The 23,552-nt window shown below is 46.6% G+C and overlaps 1 protein-coding gene across 3 annotated transcripts in view; it reads left to right on the top strand.

Moving 5' to 3' along the window:
• The window catches only part of MYH10 (myosin heavy chain 10), an 89,298-nt gene that overhangs the window by 42,564 nt on the left and 23,182 nt on the right, over positions 1 to 23,552 (top strand). For 2 of the 3 annotated variants that reach the window (XM_040437490.1, XM_040437488.1), the window contains 11 exons: positions 5,042 to 5,069; positions 10,737 to 10,839; positions 11,560 to 11,589; positions 12,191 to 12,208; positions 15,327 to 15,419; positions 17,033 to 17,096; positions 19,315 to 19,413; positions 19,541 to 19,684; positions 19,807 to 19,902; positions 21,872 to 21,990; positions 22,350 to 22,502. In XM_040437490.1, the coding sequence (XP_040293424.1) occupies positions 5,042 to 5,069; positions 10,737 to 10,839; positions 11,560 to 11,589; positions 12,191 to 12,208; positions 15,327 to 15,419; positions 17,033 to 17,096; positions 19,315 to 19,413; positions 19,541 to 19,684; positions 19,807 to 19,902; positions 21,872 to 21,990; positions 22,350 to 22,502 (947 nt within the window). The remainder of the gene's footprint in view (positions 1 to 5,041; positions 5,070 to 10,736; positions 10,840 to 11,559; positions 11,590 to 12,190; positions 12,209 to 15,326; positions 15,420 to 17,032; positions 17,097 to 19,314; positions 19,414 to 19,540; positions 19,685 to 19,806; positions 19,903 to 21,871; positions 21,991 to 22,349; positions 22,503 to 23,552) is intronic. The other variant, XM_040437491.1, reaches the window with a different exon arrangement.

The raw sequence follows: 23,552 nt of genomic DNA, 5'->3' as shown, positions 1-23,552 counted from the left end.
CAGAGGATGAATTCCCAGGGAGCGTGACCCTCGCAGGAGCTTCCTACCGTGACCATTACTGGTTTCTAAGTATACTATCCTGACCACATCACACTCCTCTCATTACCTTGCATGGCCGCCCTCCTTGAGAAGTAGTGACTCGCATGGTAAGCCCGTCACCATGACTGGAGGAGATATTGATAGCGCCTCATAGTGCCTGCAGGAGGTGGTGACGCTTACATCACCCTGGTTTATTTCGTGACCAGTCTGGATTTCCGAGGTGAGTCAGGGAGCCCCTATTCTTGGAAAGTAACCTCATCCAGACCTTATGTAGTATGACCTCAGCGGTATGGCTGCGTTCTTCTTAGGTTATGTCTGGTATGGCAGCCTCATGGAAGGAAAAGAAAACAGGCTGCAATACCACGCACGGCCTGAGGGCAGGTGTGGCACTCTTTTGTCAAGAAAACAGCTGTATCCTCTAATGCTCTTAAAGGGATTGGGTTTAAAGGAGAACGTCGATCATTTCATGGATTTACAATGACTACTCCTGTGAAGTAAGCAATTGAAGACGGGGTATTAAAATTGTAGAATGAAAAAGAGTTTTTTTTGCATAGGTAATCAAAATCTGATCGGTGGGGGTCCGACTCCCGGGACCCCCACCGATCAGCTGTTTGAGAAGGCGCCAGTGCTCCCAGGAGGGCCGCGGCCTTTTCTTTGCTCGCCAAGCCCAGCGCCGTCCATTATATAGAGTTTACTTAAAGGGGAATTCCACTTTAAATATATAACATAGTTGGTAGAGATGTCCCTCAGCCATTATTCTGACATGTTCCCCTGTACTCCCCAGCCCGTGTGGTTATGGGGGTGCAGAAAACTAAGTGACAACTGCCCGAGTCCAGCCCCCGAGTTCATATATCCTTGTCCTATGTATTCAAACAGTATTACTGCATCTACGTGGCTGACTCCGTGGCCTATACAGGTGGAGCAGTGCTTTACATGACCCGTTTTCTTCAGTCCGCCCTGGTATGTTGCCCTCTGAGCACCCACGTATCCTGGCCATGTGTTCATGCCTCTCTGTGCCCGCCTGAGGACAGCTGTGGGAAATCTCTACCCGGGATTGTTTACAGACAACTGTCTTGCCATGGCGGCTGTAATGTGCAGAGCTCTTAATAGAGAAGTGATTTACTGCAGTGATTAACCACAGATCATCCTCTGGTAGTGTATAATGGCTTTATTGTAGTGGTATGGCTGCCCTGACATATCCCAGATGTTACAAGTTGGATCCTAGCGGGATTTGTCTTCTAGTGGCCTGTTCTAGTCCGTTCTGGCAATGAGGGTGTTAATGCCCAGGCTAGAGAGATTTCAAGGGAGCATTGGGCTTGTATCACCTATAAATGACCATTTTACAGGTCACATTTGTGAACACATGACCTTACTTATCCTGTACTGATCCTGAGTTACATCCTGTATTATACTCCAGAGCTGCACTCACTATTCTGCTGGTGCAGTCACTGTGTACATACAGTACATTACTTATCCTGTACTGATCCTGAGTTACATCCTGTATTATACTCCAGAGCTGCACTCACTATTCTGCTGGTGCAGTCACTGTGTACATACATTACATTACTTATCCTGTACGTCTCCTGAGTTACATCCTGTATTATACTTCAGAGCTGCACTCACTATTCTGCTGGTGGAGTCACTGTGCACATACATTACTTATCCTGTACTGATCCTGAATTACATCCTGTATTATACTCCAGAGCTGCACTCTCTATTCTGCTGGTGGAGTCGCTGTTTACATACATTACTTATCCTGTACTGATCCTGAATTACATCCTGTATTATACTCCAGAGCTGCACTCACTATTCTGCTGGTGCAGTCACTGTGTACATACATTACTTATCCTGAGTTACATCCTGTATTATACTCCAGAGCTGCACTCACTATTCTGCTGGTGGAGTCGCTGTGTACATACATTACATTACTTATCCTGTACTGATCCTGAATTACATCCTGTATTATACTCCAGAGCTGCACTCACTATTCTGCTGGTGGAGTCGCTGTTTACATACATTACTTATCCTGTACTGATCCTGAATTACATCCTGTATTATACTCCAGAGCTGTACTCACTATTCTGCTGGTGCAGTCACTGTGTACATACATTACATTACTTATCCTGTACTGATCCTGAATTACATCCTGTATTATACTCCAGAGCTGCACTCACTATTCTGCTGGTGGAGTCGCTGTTTACATACATTACTTATCCTGTACTGATCCTGAATTACATCCTGTATTATACTCCAGAGCTGCACTCACTATTCTGCTGGTGCAGTCACTGTGTACATACATTACTTATCCTGTACTGATCCTGAGTTACATCCTGTATTATACTCCAGAGCTGCACTCACTATTCTGCTGGTGCAGTCACTGTGTACATACATTACATTACTTATCCTGTACTGATCCTGAATTACATCCTGTATTATACTCCAGAGCTGCACTCACTATTCTGCTGGTGGAGTCGCTGTTTACATACATTACTTATCCTGTACTGATCCTGAATTACATCCTGTATTATACTCCAGAGCTGCACTCACTATTCTCGTATACCGATCCTGCGTCCTAGCCTTTATTGTGCAGTAATTGACTATATGAGAAACGTACTTCCCTACCGCATGATCAGTTGCTGTTAGAAGTGTTTGACCCTTTGCTGACTGTTTCCAGCACCAACCAGCAGGATTATAAATGCACATGTGACCAAATGTCCTAAAATCATTAACCACCTTCTTTGACTGATAACAGTGAGCAGTGGACTGCATTCTGCTGGAAAGCCTTGCCTGTAGGTTGTGTCTCTATAGGTAGTGCTATTATTCCAGCTTGGGGGGCGTAGAACGCGTTTCGGACATGCTGATGATCTTTTGGGCTCCTTGGTTTATCTACAGCAGCAGTGGATTGTGTATGGATACACTCATCTGTGTCTAGGAGGATAACACCCATCGTGTTGAGGCTGGGCTAGCATCCGATCAGTGATTTCTGTGTTGGACTGTAGCGCTTTGTCCTCGCTAGCGCCCATTCAGGAATCTCCTCAATGGTACAGTGTTGCCCCCTCCGTCCACCCAGCTTTCCTAGAGTCCGGGAAGGCATAACGATGTGCCAGTAACTAGACCGACACGGGGGGCAGCGTGGGGCCTGTTACTCATTAGCTGCCGGTGGTGCCGGGAATGATTAGCCGTGTCTGGGCTGCCAGGAACACACGCAGCCCCATCCGTTACCAATCTGGTGTCTGCCAGGGTCTAGTAGTCGATGACAGATGTCCGAGAGTGATAGTCTCTAAAGGAGGATGATGATGACAGTGGGAGCGATGCTCTGCAGCCTCGAGAGAAGGTAGCAAGGGAAGACACACCTGGCTTCTCTGTACAGCGCTGAGGAATAGGTTGGCGAATTTTTTTGTCATGCATACAGCCAGGAAAATTTGGGGCAAAGTCATTGGTGTGGGGTCATGTGGATTTTTAGCGCAGTGGGCGGGGTTAAAGGGATTCTTTATTATGGCAGTTTCTGGCCGCACACTAGTGCAGAAACGAAGTGCATCCATACTGCATGTCTGATAGGTAAGCACTGACGAGGCCGCCGCTGATATCTGTTGTGATGCCAGAGGTACATGTGATCAGCCATCTTGCTTTAAAGGCGGGGTTAAAGGAATTCTTCATCATTGTGATCTCTAAAATAAGAGGATAGAGCAGCAATTCATACTGCATTGCCTATCTCCGCCGTATACGTATGATATATCCCAAGGAGACCGTCCAAGCCGTGGTAGTGAAGACCACCTTTAAGGGATAAGAAACTGTCAACACGGCCATTTTGAATGGTCCCCGTCGAGCTGATTTTGTGGTGTGGGCCACGAGGGATCCATCTTTGGGCAGGTATTCCGCATCCCTATATTCTCAGCGTGTTTTTTAGGTTCCCGTTCTGGATTGGCAGCGCTAGCGCCATAAATCTGTGAGATTTGGGGAAGATAAATCAGCCGCTACTTGTTATCCTTGGCGTTTGCTTACAGTGAGACGTGTCTGTTTGGAAGGCTGGCGCTGAGCGGCGGCGGTATTATACAGTAGCGGTGACATCACCCAGACGAGGGAGATTAATGGCCGTATAAACAGTCCTCTGCTACGGTAATGATAATGTGTGTGTAACAGCCGCCATTCATCATGCTAATCCTGCCATTAGCTCAGCACGTACGTACAAGATGGCAGACATGTTAGCGCCCGATCCTGCGCCACGTCTAGAAGCCGTATACATACTGTATTCCTCCTGACTGTGCTTGGGCGTTCATCTGAATGGTACATTTTTTGGGGACTTATTGGTATTTTGATGATTGCTAACGCGTTTTGCAGCCACGGTGCTCGCTCACTATAGTCTCTCCATCTTATACTTGGAGGGGGGGTGGGGAGGGGTGTCCAATGTTGCATTTTTGGGGTGTCTGCATTGTAACAATGTTTTAAATACCTGGTAATTGCTGCTTTCTGATGCGCTCTGCGTTTCGGTTCATTTCTTTCGATCGACTTGCTGTCAGTGAATGGGAACATTGTTTACATTCAGAGGCTGATATAGGAGCAGGAATCATTGCAGTGTATCAGGGAACCCTCTGCTTGTGGGAGGAGGACGTGATATCAGGACTAGAATGTTTCCATTCACCGAAAGCAAGCAGAGGTCTTAAAAGCGATAAGAAACTAAAAACGCAAAACAAAAGAAATTTGTAAAACTTTTCACTACCCAGTGATTTAAAGGGGCTCTCTACAGACTTGATTGACTGTCCTTGGTATCAGCTGATTGACGGGGCCACCGTGCTCCAGCCCCTTCATTGTTTTCCAGGCACAGTGCCACTATTAGTAGTGTCTGCGCCTGGTATTGCAGGTCAGTCCCGGTAATAGGGAATGGGACTAAGCTGCAATACCAAGCAAGAAGTGAGTCCCTTCGATCATCTGATTCATGCACATAAGGCTGAAAACCCCCTTTAAGTTGCCGAATTTTCATTATTTTCTTCTTTTTGTCTTTCAGATCGTGAGGACCAATCAATACTTTGCACGTAAGTAAATCCCGGACGCCAGTGTTATTCGTGCCAGTGTCTGTGTCCTCAGCTTTTTGGGGGGCTTGTTATTTAAAGGGGTTTTCCAAGATTTTAATACTGATGACCTGTCCTCTGGATAGGTCATCAGTATCTGATCGGTGAGGGTCTGACCCCCGGGACCCCCACTGTTCAGCTGTTTGAGAAGGCCGCGTCGCTCACAGCTTTTTGTACACCACTGACGACACATTGTTCGGTCACTTGGCCTAGGAGCAGCTCAGCCCCATAGAAGTGAATGGGGCTAAACGCAATACCAAGCACAGCCACTACACAATGTATGGCGCTGTGCTTGGTGAGCAGTGAGAAGACCGCAGTGCTCCCCGGAGTGCCACTGCAACAGCTGATCGGAGGAGGTCAGTGACCGATGCAAGTGTCATCAATGGCATAGGAAAAGCTGAGAAGGTCATGACACTACTGTGAGCCACGCTGCCTTCTCGAATAGCTGATCGATGGCGTCCTGGGTGATGGACCCCCACCGATCAGATACTGATGATCTATCCTGAGGACAGGTCAGCAGTAGTAAAGTCTTGTAAAAACCTTTTAAATCAGTCTATATTCCATCATACACCATCTAATGGGGCTCACTGACTATGGACGTGTTAACCGATGGAGCTGGAGGTCCCAGCTACAGAAAGGTAATTTACTACATAAACATAATGTATGTACACAGTGACTGAACCAGCAGAATTGTGAGTGCAGCTCTGGAGTATAATACAGGATGTAACTCAGGGTCAGTACAGGCTAAGTAATGTATGTACAAAGTGACTGCACCAGCAGAATAGTGAGTGCAGCTCTGGAGTATAATACAGGATGTAACTCAGGGTAAGTACAGGATAAGTAATGTATGTACACAGTGACTGCACCAGCAGAATAGTGAGTGCAGCTCTGGAGTATAATACAGGATGTAACTCAGGGTAAGTACAGGATGAGTAATGTAATATATGTACACAGTGACTGCACCAGCAGAATAGTGAGTGCAGCTCTGGAGTATAATACAGGATGTAACTCAGGATCAGTACAGGATAAGTAATGTAATATACAGGGAGTGCAGAATTATTATGCAAGTTGTATTTTTGAGGATTAATTTTATTATTGAACAACAACCATGTTCTCAATGAACCCAAAAAACTCATTAATATCAAAGCTGAATATTTTTGGAAGTAGTTTTTAGTTTGTTTTTAGTTTTAGCTATTTTAGGGGGATATCTGTGTGTGCAGGTGACTATTACTGTGCATAATTATTAGGCAACTTAACAAAAAACAAATATATACCCATTTCAATTATTTATTTTTACCAGTGAAACCAATATAACACCTCAACATTCACAAATATACATTTCTGACATTCAAAAACAAATCAGTGACCAATATAGCCACCTTTCTTTGCAAGGACACTCAAAAGCCTGCCATCCATGGATTCTGTCAGTGTTTTGATCTGTTCACCATCAACATTGCGTGGAGCAGCAACCACAGCCTCCCAGACACTGTTCAGAGAGGTGTACTGTTTTCCCTCCTTGTAAATCTCACATTTGATGATGGACCACAGGTTCTCAATAGGGTTCAGATCAGGTGAACAAGGAGGCCATGTCATTAGATTTTCTTCTTTTATACCCTTTCTTGCCAGCCACGCTGTGGAGTACTTGGACGCGTGTGATGGAGCATTGTCCTGCATGAAAATCATGTTTTTCTTGAAGGATGCAGACTTCTTCCTGTACCACTGCTTGAAGAAGGTGTCTTCCAGAAACTGGCAGTAGGACTGGGAGTTGAGCTTGACTCCATCCTCAACCCGAAAAGGCCACACAAGCTCATCTTTGATGATACCAGCCCAAACCAGTACTCCACCTCCACCTTGCTGGCGTCTGAGTCGGACTGGAGCTCTCCGCCCTTTACCAATCCAGCCACGGGCCCATCCATCTGGCCCATCAAGACTCACTCTCATTTCATCAGTCCATAAAACCTTAGAAAAATCAGTCTTGAGATATTTCTTGGCCCAGTCTTGACGTTTCAGCTTGTGTGTCTTGTTCACTGGTGGTCGTCTTTCAGCCTTTCTTACCTTGGCCATGTCTCTGAGTATTGCACACCTTGTGCTTTTGGGCACTCTAGTGATGTTGCAGCTCTGAAATATGGCCAAACTGGTGGCAAGTGGCATCTTGGCCGCTGCACGCTTGACTTTTCTCAGTTCATGGGCAGTTATTTTGCGCCTTGGTTTTTCCACACGCTTCTTGCGACCCTGTTGACTATTTTGAATGAAACGCTTGATTGTTCGATGATCACGCTTCAGAAGCTTTGCAATTTTAAGAGTGCTGCATCCCTCTGCAAGATATCTCACTATTTTTGACTTTTCTGAGCCTGTCAAGTCCTTCTTTTGACTCATTTTGCCAAAGGAAAGGAAGTTGCCTAATAATTATGCACACCTAATATAGGGTGTTGATGTCATTAGACCACACCCCTTCTCATTACAGAGATGCACATCACCAAATATGCTTAATTGGTAGTAGGCTTTCGAGCCTATACAGCTTGGAGTAAGACAACATGCATAAAGAGGATGATGTGGTCAAAATACTCATTTGCCTAATAATTCTGCACTCCCTGTATGTACACAGTGACTCCACCAGCAGAATAGTGAGTGCAGCTCTGGAGTATAATACAGGATGTAACTCAGGATCAGTACAGGATAAGTAATGTAATGTATGTACACAGTGACTCCACCAGCAGAATAGTGAGTGCAGCTCTGGAGTATAATACAGGATGTAACTCAGGATCAGTACAGGAGAAGTAATGTAATGTATATACACAGTGACTCTACCAGCAGAATAGTGAGTGCAGCTCTGCAGTATGAAACATACATTTGTAACTCCAAATTAGGACAAGGTATTTACAAAGTGACTCCAGTTCTTTATGTAGATTAGTTCTAATACACATATATGACCTTGGAGACCACCTAGACTGCAGGGTACTTCCTTGCAGCTATAAGTCCAGTATATTTCCCAGTCCTGTGCTCGCATTTCTTAGTGTCCAGAGAATACAGTTCTAGAGTGTGGGATTTTTTGCTATACCCGTCACACTGTGCTTCATTACAAAGGCATGAATACCATGTTCTGCAGCTGTCTGCTGCTTCATCTAACAAACTGTCCAGACTTTTCATCAGCCGAGGTCTGGAGTGCAGGAATCTCTGCAGCACCATGTGAGTGCCCAGTGTCTGTCTGCTCCAGCGAGCCCTCTGGCTGACAGGATGCAGCAGATGTCTACCAAGCAATGCTCCATATTTTTCCCACATTCCGAGCTGGTTACGGTGTCAGGCTGCAGCTTATTGTTTTTCTTCCCCTGGAATAAGTTGCATTCCAGTATAAAAGCAGAAGTTTCTGCTTCAAATCCTCTGAGTGGATATACATTTTTTTTTACTGCAGACACTTTTTGGGCAAGAATCTCCCTCTGATTGATAAATGGACCATTGGCGCTCACATTTTCTGCCTTTTTAGTTCCAAGAAGACAGTATAAATTTTTGCACCATAAAAGGAAGGTAACCCGCCTGCCACGGCCAGACGGGCGCGTTAATGGGCGGCAGGAGATGTCGACTGGTAGCGTTTTATTACAGTAACTGCAGATAATGGCAGTCCTATTGTGAATGTCTTGGCTGGCAGCTGCAGCTTCTTCGGTCTACAGGCAGATTGTGGTTTAATTGGGGGGGGTCTTGAGTCACATTGGGTATTATGCTTAGGGCTGTTTCAGATAAGCATGTGCAGTGCGGAATCGCACCCCGTGTGTGAGAGTGATCCTCTATTCTGGACACTGCTCATCTTGCCGGAGTGCATGGCATTAAACTGATTTCTAATGCTGTGTGTCTCTGCATGACCTTACTTCTACAGAATCGTACTGACATAAAGCTGTCAGTCTGATTGTGTAACGGTAAGGTCATGCAGAGACACACAACATTATGTCAGTATATTGCCGGCAAGACGAGAAGTGTCCAGAACGGAGGATTACTCTCACGCACGGAGCATGATTTCCAGACCCTTAATGCTATACTCCAGTCACATCTAGAGCTGCTTTGTAATCTTTTTCTTGTTGGCTCTAGTCTGGTGGACATTTACCAGTTCCATATAAAAGTTAATTAAAGGACAAACGTAGGCACCGATTTGTAATGTTTCCCTGGACCTCAAAATTAATCCAGGCACCAGACCAGAGCCAAGAATGAATTGAGACTTCAGAACACAAAATTTATCCAACTCCAGACCAGACTCCTAAATTATCAGACAACATGCAAAACCCTTTAATTATCAGACACCAGACCCGACCCCTTATTTGTCAGACTACAGACCAGACCCGTTAATCATTAGACTACAGACCAGGCAACAAATAACAAACCCCAAAATTAATTCAGACCCCTTAATTATCACAGACCAGACTGCTTTTAATTATCACAGACCAGACTCCTTTTAATTTTCAGACACCAGACCAGACTCCTTTTAATTTTCAGACACCAGACCTCTTTATAATCAGACTACACACTAGAAAAAAATGAGACCCAAACCAGACCCCTAAATTCATCTGAACCCTGACCAGATCCTAACTTATTATTTAAACCCCTTAACACATCAGACCAGATAAAAGACATCATGCCCAGACCTCAAAATTAATTCAGACCCGAGACCGAATCCCTAAATTCATCTGACCCCAGACCTGACCTCTCTTACTAGACCTCAGACCAGATAAAATAAATTTCATACCCAGACTCGAAAATTAGTTCAGACCCCAGCAGACCAGATCCCTAAATCCATCTGACCGCTAAATTGTTTGACCCCCTTACCAGACCTCAGACCAGACACACAAAAATCATGCTGAGACTCCAAAAATGAATTCAGACCCCAGACCCTACCCCTAAATTATCAGCCTTCAGAGCAGACCCTTTAATTATCAAACTTTAGATCAGATTTTAAAAAAACTCAGATGCCAGACCCCCCCCCAAATATGTTTACTTGTCCTGACTTCGGGGTCTTCACCTCTGCCTGAAAGTGCTGACCCAGTGTACCGATCCGGGCTCCACAGAGAACGTCCTCCTGCAGGCGTTGTAGCAGCTGCGCTACTCGGCATTATAAGAGCTCTGGTAAGTGGTTAGTGGTGATTTTGTGCTGCAGATGTGACAGGAAACAGAATTATGAATGCAGCTCTGGATGTGAGTGGTGTATGATATGGTGGGACTATAGAACGTCACAAGTAAATCAAGGAATTTGAAATGTGATTCACTACGGTCTATAATCTGGCATTAAAGGGATCAAGAAGATTCCAGAATATCAGATAATCTAGATGATGAGGCTTTCATAGAAAGGTAGATCAGTTATTAGATATCTTTGCTGAGACTTCTGCTCTTTGATCACCATTATAATTTAAGTGCCAGATTATTGCAGTGTACTGTTCTCCCTGGTATCTGCTCTTCTGGCTGACGGGTCGTGTTCTTCAGTGGGAAGTCCAGATCGGTCTCTGCCACCATGGTCACCACTATGTCATACATCTCCAGGGCTGAGAACCTTTAGTTTTTAGATGCCCAATTCAAGTGAAGCTTTTGGTATTTTTCATACCAAACCGATATGTAATCTTTCTGGGTCGTTGGGTTTTGTTTCTCTTTCCTCAGAGGTGAATCCGGAGCTGGAAAGACAGAAAATACCAAGAAAGTCATCCAGTACTTGGCTCATGTGGCATCTTCACATAAAGGAAAGAAGGACCATACGATTCCTGTGAGTTGTTGGAGCCCCACCCTCCACCTTTTTATCTGAGTCAGTCTCTAATCATTAGTGAAATGTGAAGGTCTCCTTGGTTTTAGCATCTGTCCTCCTCAGTTCTTCACCAGTGGTTGGCATGTAAAGCTGACGAGAGCTCCTGAAGGGTGATGTATGTATGTATGCTGTTACTGCTCCCTAGAGTAGATCTGGCTGTAGACATAAGATGGCATGCTTCCAGTGGTCTCAGGTCTATGGGAACAGCCCAACTGTCTCCACTGGTGGAAAACAGACATGTCCTGATCCTACTGTTCCTTACTGATTGGGGAGACAAATGGGCATGTTGGCTAAATAACCGTTATCTTTTAGGTTGTCCAAGCTCCAGCAATTTGGGAACCCTTCTTTTTTTTTTTGTTTAAAAAAAAAATCCCATAAGGTGACCTTGACAACATTCTTGGGTCAAAACAGCTGATGAAGGACCTCTGATGAGTAGAACCAACCAACCTACATGGAACTTCTTGGGTTGAGTTTTTGTACGTGTCCCCATTGGCACTACTGGCCCTACTGTGGTCAATTCTTGGGGTCTACCATTACATGTATTTTGTGATATTCTGTTTTGCAAGGGAGGTACCGTGGGATCCATGTTTGGGGGGGATGATTTGGCTGGTCAGTGCTCTTCCTGTTGATAATTAATAACGGCCTCGTTACTAACTTGTGTTTATTTGTTTGCCATAACAGACGGAATCCCCTAAACCCATCAAACATCAGGCAAGTGGATTTCTTCCTCTCACTCCTTTCCCTCTCCTCGAACCTTTCTCTGTAGCCCATTATCAGGCACTTTTTCACCCCAGGCGAGGTGAGCCCAGGACTTGTGTTACCAGTCAGGACGTGGTCGGTAACACAACTCCCGAGCGCCGCTATCCTCGCCCGTCTTATCTGTACCCATAAGGACGTAGTCTGCTCTCTCACTTACATTAATGACGTAACCATTCCGTCCTCGGTGCTCACATCATCTTAACACTCTTTGTGTCCGATCCTCGCCCAGGCAGGTGTTGGCCAAATCTGTACCACTTCTCCAGAGCAAAAGCAGAGTGACGACCCCCTTTTGGAGCCATATTGTGCCATCCACAGTGGGGGTTGTCAACTCTTAGCTCCTACACTAGGCAAAGTAGACCTGCTGTGGTGGTGGGGGTCACTGGTAAACCATTGACCTAATGTCTTCTATTATGGTGGGGGTTTGGGGTTCCTTCTCCACAGCCTTTATGTATTACTCTAATCCCTGTGTTGATTTTGGTGTGCTGCATAAACCATAACCATTAACGTATTTTTTTTTTCTCCCCTCCCCCACTGTCATTTTGTTAAACTGCAGAGTGGATCCTTGTTGTATGTGAGTAGCATGTAGCTCTCCCCGACACTTACCCAGCACCCAGTTTTAATTTCCGACTCTCTTTCACGCCCCCCTTCCCCCCCCCCCCCCCACCCACACCCCCTTCCCTTTCCCCCCCCCCACCCACACCCCCTTCCCTTTTCCGACCTCACATCCCGCTATCATTTCATCTCCGTCCTTGCTCATACCGCGCTCTGCATGTCGCGCTCTGCCTGTCTTCCTGTCTAACTTCATCCGACTGCTCAGTATAATCGCCTTTCCTGCCATTTTTAACCAGTTTTTTCCCAAATGGAAAAGCCCTGAGGTCTAGGGTGTTGATTGCTACCTGTCGCGAAAGGTGCTCCGCTCGAAGCTGCAAAATATTCATTGCTCCCCCCCGCTATAACAATGGTTTATTCCAATTGGTCGGGGATATTAGGTGCACTTGGAATAGGTGAAGGGTAAGAAGAGACCTGTATCGTCAACTCTGATCCATACCCGAGAAGTGTGTCTGTCATAGGTACTCTTTGCAGCAGTCATAAAGTGAGTGAAAACCCGCGAGGTCCGTTCAGATTTTCAGGGTCAGACAGTGAAAGGGAGAAGCCAGGGCAGCATGTAGCACCCACCGCCATAAGTAATCTGACGGGTGCCATTACCTCCACTAAATGGAAGCCTGTCGAGGGGATAAGAATGAATCCATCAAAATGAGGCACTTCCAGTTGGCGCGGCGGGAAAATGTCACATGACTCCTTCATTACAAGTAATATTGTAGCAAGATATAAAAATGTTATACAGAGCCATTAAGTAAGCCCCAAAATCGCCCCTCCCCACCCCCTAGCGAGGAGACAGTCTGCCATTTGTAATAAGAGTATCACACCTCATCATACTTATCATCTGATAATCAACAAAACCATACCCGTCCATATGTCCTGTCCATATCCACACCTAGCTGCTCAGTCAGGGCTCCTGAATCAGTCTCCAGTTCAACCTGTAGTTGAATTACTTTGCATTCACAATTCTCTTGTTCAGAGCTGAAATTGCCCAGCCCTCCCTGCTTGTTCGGTGTCTGTGCAGAGCTTGTTGAAACGCTCTGTTCAGTCATTATGGGAAATTAGCTAGCTACTGACAAGCTTGCCGACTGTCTAGCAGAATAGTGAGTGCAGCTCTGAAGTATAATACAGGATGTCAGTGCAGGATAAGTAATGTAATGTATGTACACAGTGACTCCACCAGCAGAATAGTGAGTGCCGCTCTGGAGTATAATACAGGATGTAACTCAGGATCAGTACGGGATAAGTAATGTAATGTATGTACACAGTGACTCCACCAGCAGAATAGTGAGTGCAGCTCTGGAGTATAATACAGGATGTAACTCAGGATCAGTACGGGATAAGTAATGTAATGTATGTACACAGTGACTGCACCAGCAGAATAGTGAGTGCAGCTCTGGAGTATAATACAGGATGTAACTCAGGATCAGTACAGGATAAGTAATGTAATGTATGTACACAGTGACTCCACCAGCAGAATAGTGAGTGCAGCTCTGGAGTATAATACAGGATGTAACTCAGGATCAGTACAGGATAAGTACTGTAATGTATGTACACAGTGACTACCAGAAGAACAGTGAGTGCATCTCTGGAGTATAATACAGGATGTAACTCAGGATCAGTACAGGATCAGTAATGTAATGTATGTACACAGTGACTGCACCAGCAGAATAGTGAGTGCAGCTCTGCAGTATAATACAGGATGTAACTCAGGATCAGTACGGGATAAGTAATGTGTGTACACAGTGACTGCACCAGCAGAATAGTGAGTGCAGCTCTGGAGTATAATACAGGATGTAACTCAGGATCAGTACGGGATAAGTAATGTAATGTATGTACACAGTGACTGCACCAGCAGAATAGTGAGTGCAGCTCTGGAGTATAATACAGATTAATTCTATATGTAGCCTATACAGTAGCGTTCAGTGGTTGCACATAGTCACCTGCCTTTCTGTTAGAGACATTTCTTCTCCCCCCGGCATTAATCTCTCACCGAGGTGTTTCGTGCAGTCCTCCCGCTCAGTAATCATTCCCTGCAGGGTTTTTCCTCTCCAGCTTCTGAGACGCCAATAGCCTACCCATAATTCCTGGCACTCACCTGCTGGTCTGATAAGTGCTATGGTTACAAACAAAACCTGCTGGCCACGGGCGATCTGCTGGGGCGGGGGGCGGGACACTTACAAAATGGCTGATTTATTCTCCAATGCGGAGATTTACATCAATGTGCCTCTCCGGTGCGCGCTGCGCTTTGTTCTGCGCTGTGCCGCTTACACGGAGGTGTTGTAGCGGGGGAAGCAGTGATGGCTTCTTAATTACGACTGATGCTATGGGGGAGGGAGCAGCAATATAAAACATTCTTCTTGTTATCAATTCAGCCGTTTCTTAGGTACCATTACAGCTTGTCACCCAGCTTTCCTAGACTCCAGAATGACCATTCTCACTAGTTATCCAGCAGTATGTGAGCCAGGGATGGATATTTAAATGCTATTGTATGGACTACTTGGTACCAGCCATGCCGGGTGTAACCCTTTAATGCTCAGGCCGATAATTACACCTTAAAGGAGTACTTTATATTTCCCAAGGAGCGTCTCCAGTAGAAAATCTAATTAATTATGTGACCCTCCCCTAATAAAAGGATTATGATCCCCACCCTGGCAACGTGATGTGACAGAAACATGGTTGAATTAGAACATTTTTGGCTTCCTGCTCTACCACTAGGGGGAGTTGAGGAGCTTACTGAGCTCAGGAGGTCCCTCTAGTGGTGCTAATTGATCAAGCTAGTCCAGTTCTTAGTTACTGATGTGTATGGTAAGTATTCCTCAAAATATATAGATGTCGAAATAAAAAAGGGATTCCTGTCGTCCGCTCAATCAAACCGATGTATGGGGGGGTGGGGGTCTCTGACAACCCTAGTGATCAAATCCTGACGAGGGTATCCAGCTTCAAGCTTATGCTTTTTTATGCTTTTCTTTAGGCCCCTGGTCTAGGCTTCAATTCCCATGATGCCTTGCTGTGTGGTGGTCATCGCGGTATGGCGGGGCTTGTCTCCTATTTGCCCAAGATGTTTATCTTTATTTATTTCTCTATAGGGGGAGCTAGAGCGCCAGCTGCTGCAAGCGAACCCCATCTTGGAGTCTTTCGGGAATGCCAAGACAGTCAAGAACGACAACTCGTCCCGTTTTGTAAGTATGAGAGTGAAAAAATGGCTCCCTCCTTCATGAGCTTATGGGGGTCCTAATTCCTGCAACTGCAAGGAGTTAGCCCCCGATTGGCTTCTACTGTTAGGACGTCGTACAGGTGCCCCCTGGTATATGTGAAGGTGGCCCCTGGGCTGCTACATTGTAAATTTCTTTGCAGAGACTTGGTAACGACTTGGGGCTATTTCCGTCAGCCCCATAGAAATGAATGGGAGCGGTGGCCGCGCAAGTGCGGTGCGCTCACATTCACTGCTATGGGGAGAGCGCTTGGTGGTGGCCGGACCCAGGGAAACCTGAGGTCCTTCGGCCACCACCTTCCCCTCTCTGTTCTCGGTGTGTAGCTGTGTGTCCCAGGAGTGGGACCCGCACCTTTCAGACGATAGGGGCATATCCTAGCAATAGGAATACCCCTTTATGCCTCATGCACACGACCATATGTATTTTGTGAACCGCAAATTGTGACTCCACAAGGTACAGATATGGTCTGTGTTGCATCCACATATTTTGAGGACCCATTGACTTCAGCGGGTCCGTGGTTTGCATTTTTTTTTGCGTCCAGGTATATTGGACGTGTTCTATTCTTTTGCAAAATAAACATATGGATGCAGAAAGATAAAATATGTCTGCAAAATTCAGACCACGGACCCATTGAAGTCAATGGGTCAGCGGGGAAAAAAAAGCTGACGACACATGGACCAAATCCGCATTTTGCAGATCCGCTATTTGGGGCCTGCAAAACTGATATGGTCGTGTGCATGACACCTCATCTGTATTATATAGAGGGGCGAACCTGTAAATTCAATGGCTTTTTTATCTACTTTTTTTTTTTTTTTAAAGATCTCTGCTTGCTGTAAGGAAATAAAAATATTCATGGTTGTATTTAGAACAATGGAAAGAACATGCAGCTTAGGGCTCGTTCACACGACCGTTGGTGTCCCGTTCCGGTATTGTGGACCGCATTTGCGGATCCGCAATACACGGGCACCGTTCTGTTGTCATTCCGCATCACGGATGCGGACCTGTTCATTTCAATGGATCCGCAAATCCGGAGATGCTGAATGGAACACTACTGAGTGCTTCCTGGGGTTCCGTTCCGTGCCTCCGCACCGCAGAGAGATAGAACAGGCTCTATCTTTTTGCGGAACGGAGGGATCGCGGACCTATTCAAGTGAATGAGTCTGCGATCCCCATGCGCCTGCCCCACGGAAGGTGCCCGTGCATTGTGCAATTTGCGGTTCACAGCACGGGACGACAACAGTCGTGTGAACGAGCCCTTACACAGCTGGGGGGCTACGCCTTCAGAGATCTATCTTTCAGAGGCTTTCAGACTCCAACAAGCATATTTCTATTCACTCATAACAAGCAGAGATCTTGACAAGGGTGAGAATTTGAGACACAACGTATATTAGAAAGTTGCAGAGCTGTTCATTATACAATTACCAGGCTTTGCTGCCCTGACAGCGAGGTCACCTGCAGGGGGTTTCATTCACCTGCGTACAATCCCCCAGCTGGGAGCCACGGGACACGTATGAATATGTTTTTTCCAGCCGTGAGTTATTGATGCGGAAAGATTCTGATTTTCTTTCCCCACCCCACAGGGCAAGTTCATCCGGATAAACTTTGATGTGACCGGTTACATCGTAGGGGCCAATATCGAGACCTGTATCCTTTTACTTCATGCCCCACGAAATTCAGGAAATGGCGAGAAGTCAGGAATAGGATAAACTCGTATTTCCTGTTCTTCCACGTGGCTGCCAAATTGGGCTTAACTCCTAAATCTATGTAAATGCTGCAATGAATTTATGGCGCCCGCTGAATCACACGGGATATGGATCTTCTCCGAGAACTTCCTAAAATAGTCAACCTGACGCCCATACTGTGATCGGAGCGAGGAGACGCATTTTCACCGCCTTGTTCTGGTTTGGATCCTGTACAGACGCCGTGTTCCTCTGGCAGTCGGGAACGCTAGCTCCTTGGTTATTTTGGGACCAGTGAATCGTGTAGAAGTGGTTTGGCGTGTGCGAAGTTCATGCATGAATGGTCTCTGATTAGCATGTTATCGTGTCCAGCTGTGGGGGTCAGTTACACCTCAGTAACCCCGTACATGTGTAGGTCGTGTATGGCCTTACTCAGGTGGGCACCAGGCAGCCCACAATTGTCCAACTAGCGGCTACACTCCTTTCTTCCCTCCTTTATCTTACTCTGAAAACGTACATCATTATTTTGGCCAGCAGGTGGCGCTATCATAGCGTGATCTTAGGGAAGGAGTGTATGGCGCCTGGCATAGACAGGGTGTGGCAGGGCCGACCCTTTATATAGGGGGTATGTGCCAGGTTTGGAACTATGTAGCTGCTCCATATTTACAAAGGCAATAGGCTGCATTGTGTATGAGGTATGCGGTTGGCCCTGATTAGGGTCATGTACCTGTACTTAAAGGGGTTGTCCATTATTAGAGAAGTCATGGCTGCCTTCTTCCGAAAACAGCTTCAATGGAGTTGCAGTACCAGATGCTGCCCTTGGACAGTTGTGGTTTCCAATCCTGGACAAACCCTTTAAGGGATTACAGTTCAGAGTGGCTGCACATGAGTGGCCTCTTCTCCACCGCAGACATGGGCCACATCTGAAGCCTCTATAGCACTATGGCTTGACCACTACTGCCTTTGCCATTCACATGTTAATCTAATCCTCTTTCCTTGGTATTCATGCAAACCATGAGATCTGTTATCCGCAACGAGCCTGCTTGCTGATGGTTTCCAGGTAGAAATAATTAGCAGATCCAAACCAGGGGTCTTTGACTGTGCACTTTTTCCTTTTCCCTGTGAGAACCTTCACTTTGCTCTCACAAGCTTATCATTTCCCCAGAAGCCCTGCCCCCAACAATGTCCTCGGGGGTAACGGACCGTGCGAGCCAGGAATCTCGTGCGCTGCTCATGTTACCGGCCTGGGACGCAGTGTTTATACGTTACGCCACAGGCTGTTATTAGTAGGGACACTGTGGAGGGAGCTGAACCCCAACCTGTGGCATCTCAGCAGAAAATATCTCTACGGCAGGGAAATTAAATATCATTCCTGGGATTCCTCGCAGCGCCAAGTTTCAGATGAGATTCAGCTTTTCTTAATTAAAACCAGTTGACTTCTCTTCGGTGCGGATTTAACGCTCTGCTGTGCCGGGTAAGACGTGTATACGCCAACTCTATGGGTCTACAGATGAGGCCTGCGGTTGGGTTGAACTAATGTTTCAGGACAGGCCCTGGCGCCTAACCTGTCCTCCAGCACTCGAACTGTTGTGAAACTACAACTCTCAGCATGTTCCATTCACATCTATGGGAGTTCAGAGAACAGCTGAGCAAGTGTGCATACTGGGAGTGCTTGTTTCTCAACAGCTGGGGTTGCCTTAGGTTGCTCACCCCCTGGTATACAGTACCCATTAAATAGGGCATCTCACGGGCTGATAAGTCCCTCCAGTAGCACTCCTTGTCAGCCCAGGGCCCGGGTTGGTCCATCGAGTTTTCTTATGGATGCCTCCCTCGTCAGATTCATTATCTGACAGGCAAAGTAAGCTGGACCAAGCTGTGTGATGGATGAAGGGGTTAGTAAAACATGGCTGCTTTCTTCCCGAAAGAGCGCCACACCTGTCCGCAGGTTACATTTGGTATTGCAGATTGGTTCCATAGAAATAAACAGGACTGAGCTGCAAGACCAGACACAAACTGCGGACAAGTGTGGCACTACTTTTGGAAGAATGCAGCCATATTTGTGTCATTCCGGATCTTAATCATTTTCATGTCGAGGTCTATACCAGTAACTCCCAGTTACTGTTGTGGAACTGGGTTCCTGGGTCTTCCACTATCTTTGTAGGCTGCTTAACGCCACTCTCCAGACTTGCTAGAGAAATCTCGAGCAATCCGACAAGCCAAGGACGAGAGGACCTTTCACATCTTCTACCAGCTGCTCGCAGGGTCTGGAGAACACCTGAAATGTGAGTCTCGTTCTTCATCCGTCTCTGTTATTGTCCTGGCGCAGGTGGAGTTGACCTCAGATCACGTGGCGGACCATCTGTAGATGGACGGACGTCATTAACCTTGCGACTTTCTCTCTGAATGTAGCGGATCTGCTGCTGGAGGGCTTCAACAACTACAAATTTGTCTCTAATGGCTACCTACCTATCCCCGGGCAGCAGGACAAGGACAACTTTCAGGAGACCATGGAAGCGATGCACATCATGGGCTTCTCTCATGATGAGATACTGTGTAAGTAAGATACGCGGCTGGCGGGGAAAGTTGAGGGTTGTCGTTTCAACGGTCGGGAGTTGGGGTAGCGGTATATTGGCTGTGCCTCCCGCTCATATTTTCGATCTCCCCTCTTTCCACAGCGATGCTCAAGGTCGTTTCTTCAGTCCTTCAATTTGGAAACATTGTCTTCAAGAAGGAGAGGAACACAGACCAGGCGTCCATGCCGGAGAACACAGGTTGGTGATTTGTAGGCGTCAACCTTAAAGGGGTTGTTCAACCCCGAAGCCCCCCTCCCCCGTTGGCCAGACTCACAGTAGGAATCTTGATTGCCTGATCCCCGCCGCTGGGTTTTGGGGCCTTCGCTCCCCCAACTTTGCTGCAGCTCTTCAGTCTCCTTGCGCCAACATCCGGTTTGACATGGCCACCACAGCCAATGACTGGCCGCAGCAGGGATGTGTCACCCGAGCGTCGTGTGACCCAAACTGGATAATGACATAGGGAGACCCAGGAGCTGCGATGGGGATCAGGTAAGTATGATTCCCACCATGAGTACAACCATGGGGTTGTTCTGGAAAAGCTCCCCAGAGTTGAACATACCCCTTAAAGGAGAACTTTCAAGTCAAGCTTCACCACTATTTCTTGTGAAAAGGGCTTCTGTGCCTTTGTGCACATGATAACACTCCCTGGTCAGTGCCATCATAGAGACACAGGGCCTCAGTGCAGCCAGTCGCATTGGTATGTGCTAGAGAAAGTTTGGTCCTGATAAAGCAGAGTGTGCAGGTAAAAGTTGTCATGGGGAACACGTGCAAAGACCGTTCTCGCAGGAGGTCTGCGCTGCGTATCAGTGTGATTATATACCTCTGGGACAGATATACAAAGATTGTATTATCCCCTTCCTCACCCTATCAGTGCGATACTTAGCGCTTATCCTGTTGGGGCAGCCCGCGTGCAGTTGCTCCTCCCTGCCGATCATTCGGTCTAATCAGTCTCCAGAAGTCGGGGGGGGGGAGACGTGCGGTGGAGGCAGAATCTGCATAGAGTGTTCTTCGTGTTTGTTTTTATTGGGTCCGGACTGTGGAGAACAGAGCAGAGGCCAAGAATCTGCAGCCAAGCTCCAAACCCCAAGGGATGTGTGAGAGCCAAGCCGAAAAAAAAAAAACTCGCTCGCTGGACCCTCTAACCTATTGTTTCCTGTGGCCCAGGAATTTATTATAAGCTGTGGTCCAGCGGCTGATTGAGGAATGGTGGAGTGTATAACCTAGTCGCCTTTAAGAGCTGTCACCCTGCCACTGACAGCTTCCACTCCCCCCAGAAATTTGCAAGCGTCCTACAGCTCTTTAGCTGCGGGAAAACTACAACCCCCAGCATGGCCTGACAGCCTGCAGTACGTGGATGCTTCATTGGCTGATCTCTTCGCTGTCCTTCCAGTCTTGCACTCATTCCAGTCTTGGATGGGTCCACTTTAAACATCCTTTATTTCTGACGTGCCGAAAAGGCAGTCATTTAATATTGGTGACTTCAGGCCTGCACTATGCACGTCTCTCCCCAGAGACCCATCTTTCCAAGCACATAGCAAACTCGGAAGTCACAGATCTTACTCAGACCCAAGCTGGAAGAATCCAACATCTTCAAAGTCCGCTTCACAGAGATTGTCGTCAGGGGGCATTTCTCGTTAAGAAGTCAGGGCTTTGGCAAGAACAAAGAGTGAAATAGGGTCTGAATAAAGGGGGCCCATACAGTATTACATGTAGATGATGTGCCCCTCTGATCTGCAGAGCCAAGATAAGCTGGTGACACATTTCCTTATAGTATTGACTTCTAAGTAACAGGATGCTTAACTGACCCTCCATTAACACTTTTGGGGGTCAGTTTGTGGCTGCAGGTGTGTCCCTTAGTCATAGTGATAGCCCAGGAAGCCTGCCATTTAATAAAGCATCTTAAATTCACCCAGTTCACAGCCCATTATAAGTCTGATGGATTCTGGGTCCATGCACTGGTCGGATATGGCCTTCCCCAGAGCACTATTCAGGAGACATGGACCAGATCTGTACAAGCAGAGTGCGGGGGGCTGATCTCCAGAAGCTGATAGCATTGGACCCCTCTCCCCGCTTTGTCGGCCGCCATCATACTGCGGGGGTTCAAGGAGGTGAGCTGTGTTTTTGCCGTAGACCAGGTGCAAGGCCTCATCCTGTATTCTCTCCCCAGCTGCACAGAAGCTCTGCCATCTTCTGGGCATGAACGTCATGGAGTTTACCCGGGCCATCCTCACTCCACGTATCAAAGTGGGCCGGGACTACGTGCAGAAGGCACAGACAAAGGAGCAGGTGAGCGGAGGCCCAGTCACGGGCAGGTGAAGCTGTGAAGAATTTTTACTATATATTTCATCCAGCATATTAGTGTTCAGGGGTCTGAAGTATTCTGTCTACCTCCAGTCACCACTAGGGGGAGTTTTCTGCATTTGGATTTGTGATCAGGTTTTAGGGACAGTTGTATAAAATCCTATGTATTGAGCTCCCCCTAGTGGTGTCTGCTGGCAGCCAGAATTTTATAATTTATGTCCATGGCCATATATCAATGGTTACAGCAGAATTTTGGACCTAAAAGTTAAATGTAGTGCAGGAGGGACACTTTAAAGCAGATCACCTCTTAGACAAAAACTGACTTTCTTTTTTTCCTTTTGCAGGCGGACTTTGCCATAGAAGCTTTGGCCAAAGCGACCTACGAGCGACTCTTCCGCTGGCTGGTCCATCGGATCAACAAAGCGTTGGACCGCACCAAGCGCCAAGGAGCCTCTTTTATCGGCATCCTGGATATTGCTGGCTTTGAGATCTTTGAGGTTTGTTTTATACATTGGGGTGAGGGGGGTTCCCTTATTATTTGATGCAGTCCCCCCTCTTGATAAATGTGGTGCATATTACTGCAGAATAGTTTGGTCTAAGACCAGGATATGAAGTGCCTCTGTATTTTTACTCATCTGATTCCAAAAGACACTTCTTAAAAGGGGCTATACATCAGTAAACATTAACAGACCCCTTCAGAGTGGCTGGTCCCGCAGTAAGGTTCATTCTTACCTGGTCCCTGCCGCTGGATTCCGGCAGAATCGCTCCACGGATCCCGGTTCTCTGGTAATCAACATGCTGCTGACGGGCGTCACCCATGCGGTACGTCACTGGATCACATGCTGCATGGGTGATATGTCACTGAACTGGCCAGTGATTGGCTGCAGTAGTCATGTGACACCCATCAACAGAATATAGATTACCAGAGACCTGGGATCTTTGGAGGCGGATATGGAGTAACAGGCATCACGGAGGGACCAGGTATGTAAGAACCCCACTGCAAGTCCAGCTACCCTGAAGGGGTCTGTTAAAAAAGTTTAGTGTTGGATAACCCCTTTAAACCTTGATTTCAAGAGTTAATTTGGTGTCTGCGTCAGGAAATCAATTCAGCCATCTCAAGATAGCGGTGGTTATAATGTCATTCATAGATAGGCGGCTGATGTGTTGTATAATTTATAATCTAATGTGTGTGATTATGGAGCATGAGTCTTATATGATGCTCCAATATGACCCGGATATTTCACCCAGTAGAAAGAGAAGCTACGGAAACAACATTTGATCTTTTATTGAAAATATTCCATTTCAAACCTATATAAAAACGTACAAAATATTCATTCAGGTGCCGATGCCCTTCACTATTGAAGCATAGGTTGTTATCTAATCTACATATATGTCAGATTATTTTTTACATATACATTAGGGCTCATGCACACCACATGTGTTGATCACAAATTACAGATCTGCAAAACATGGGTACCGGCCCGTGTGCGTGCCTCATTTTGTGGAACGGGACATCCTGCCCCTAATAGAACAGTCCTATCCATAAC

The sequence above is a fragment of the Bufo bufo genome, chromosome 6, assembly GCF_905171765.1.
Source record: "Bufo bufo chromosome 6, aBufBuf1.1, whole genome shotgun sequence".
Lineage (NCBI taxonomy): Eukaryota > Metazoa > Chordata > Amphibia > Anura > Bufonidae > Bufo > Bufo bufo.
The sequence above is the reverse complement of the archived record's forward strand: the minus strand, read 5'-3'. Positions and strand labels throughout refer to the sequence as shown.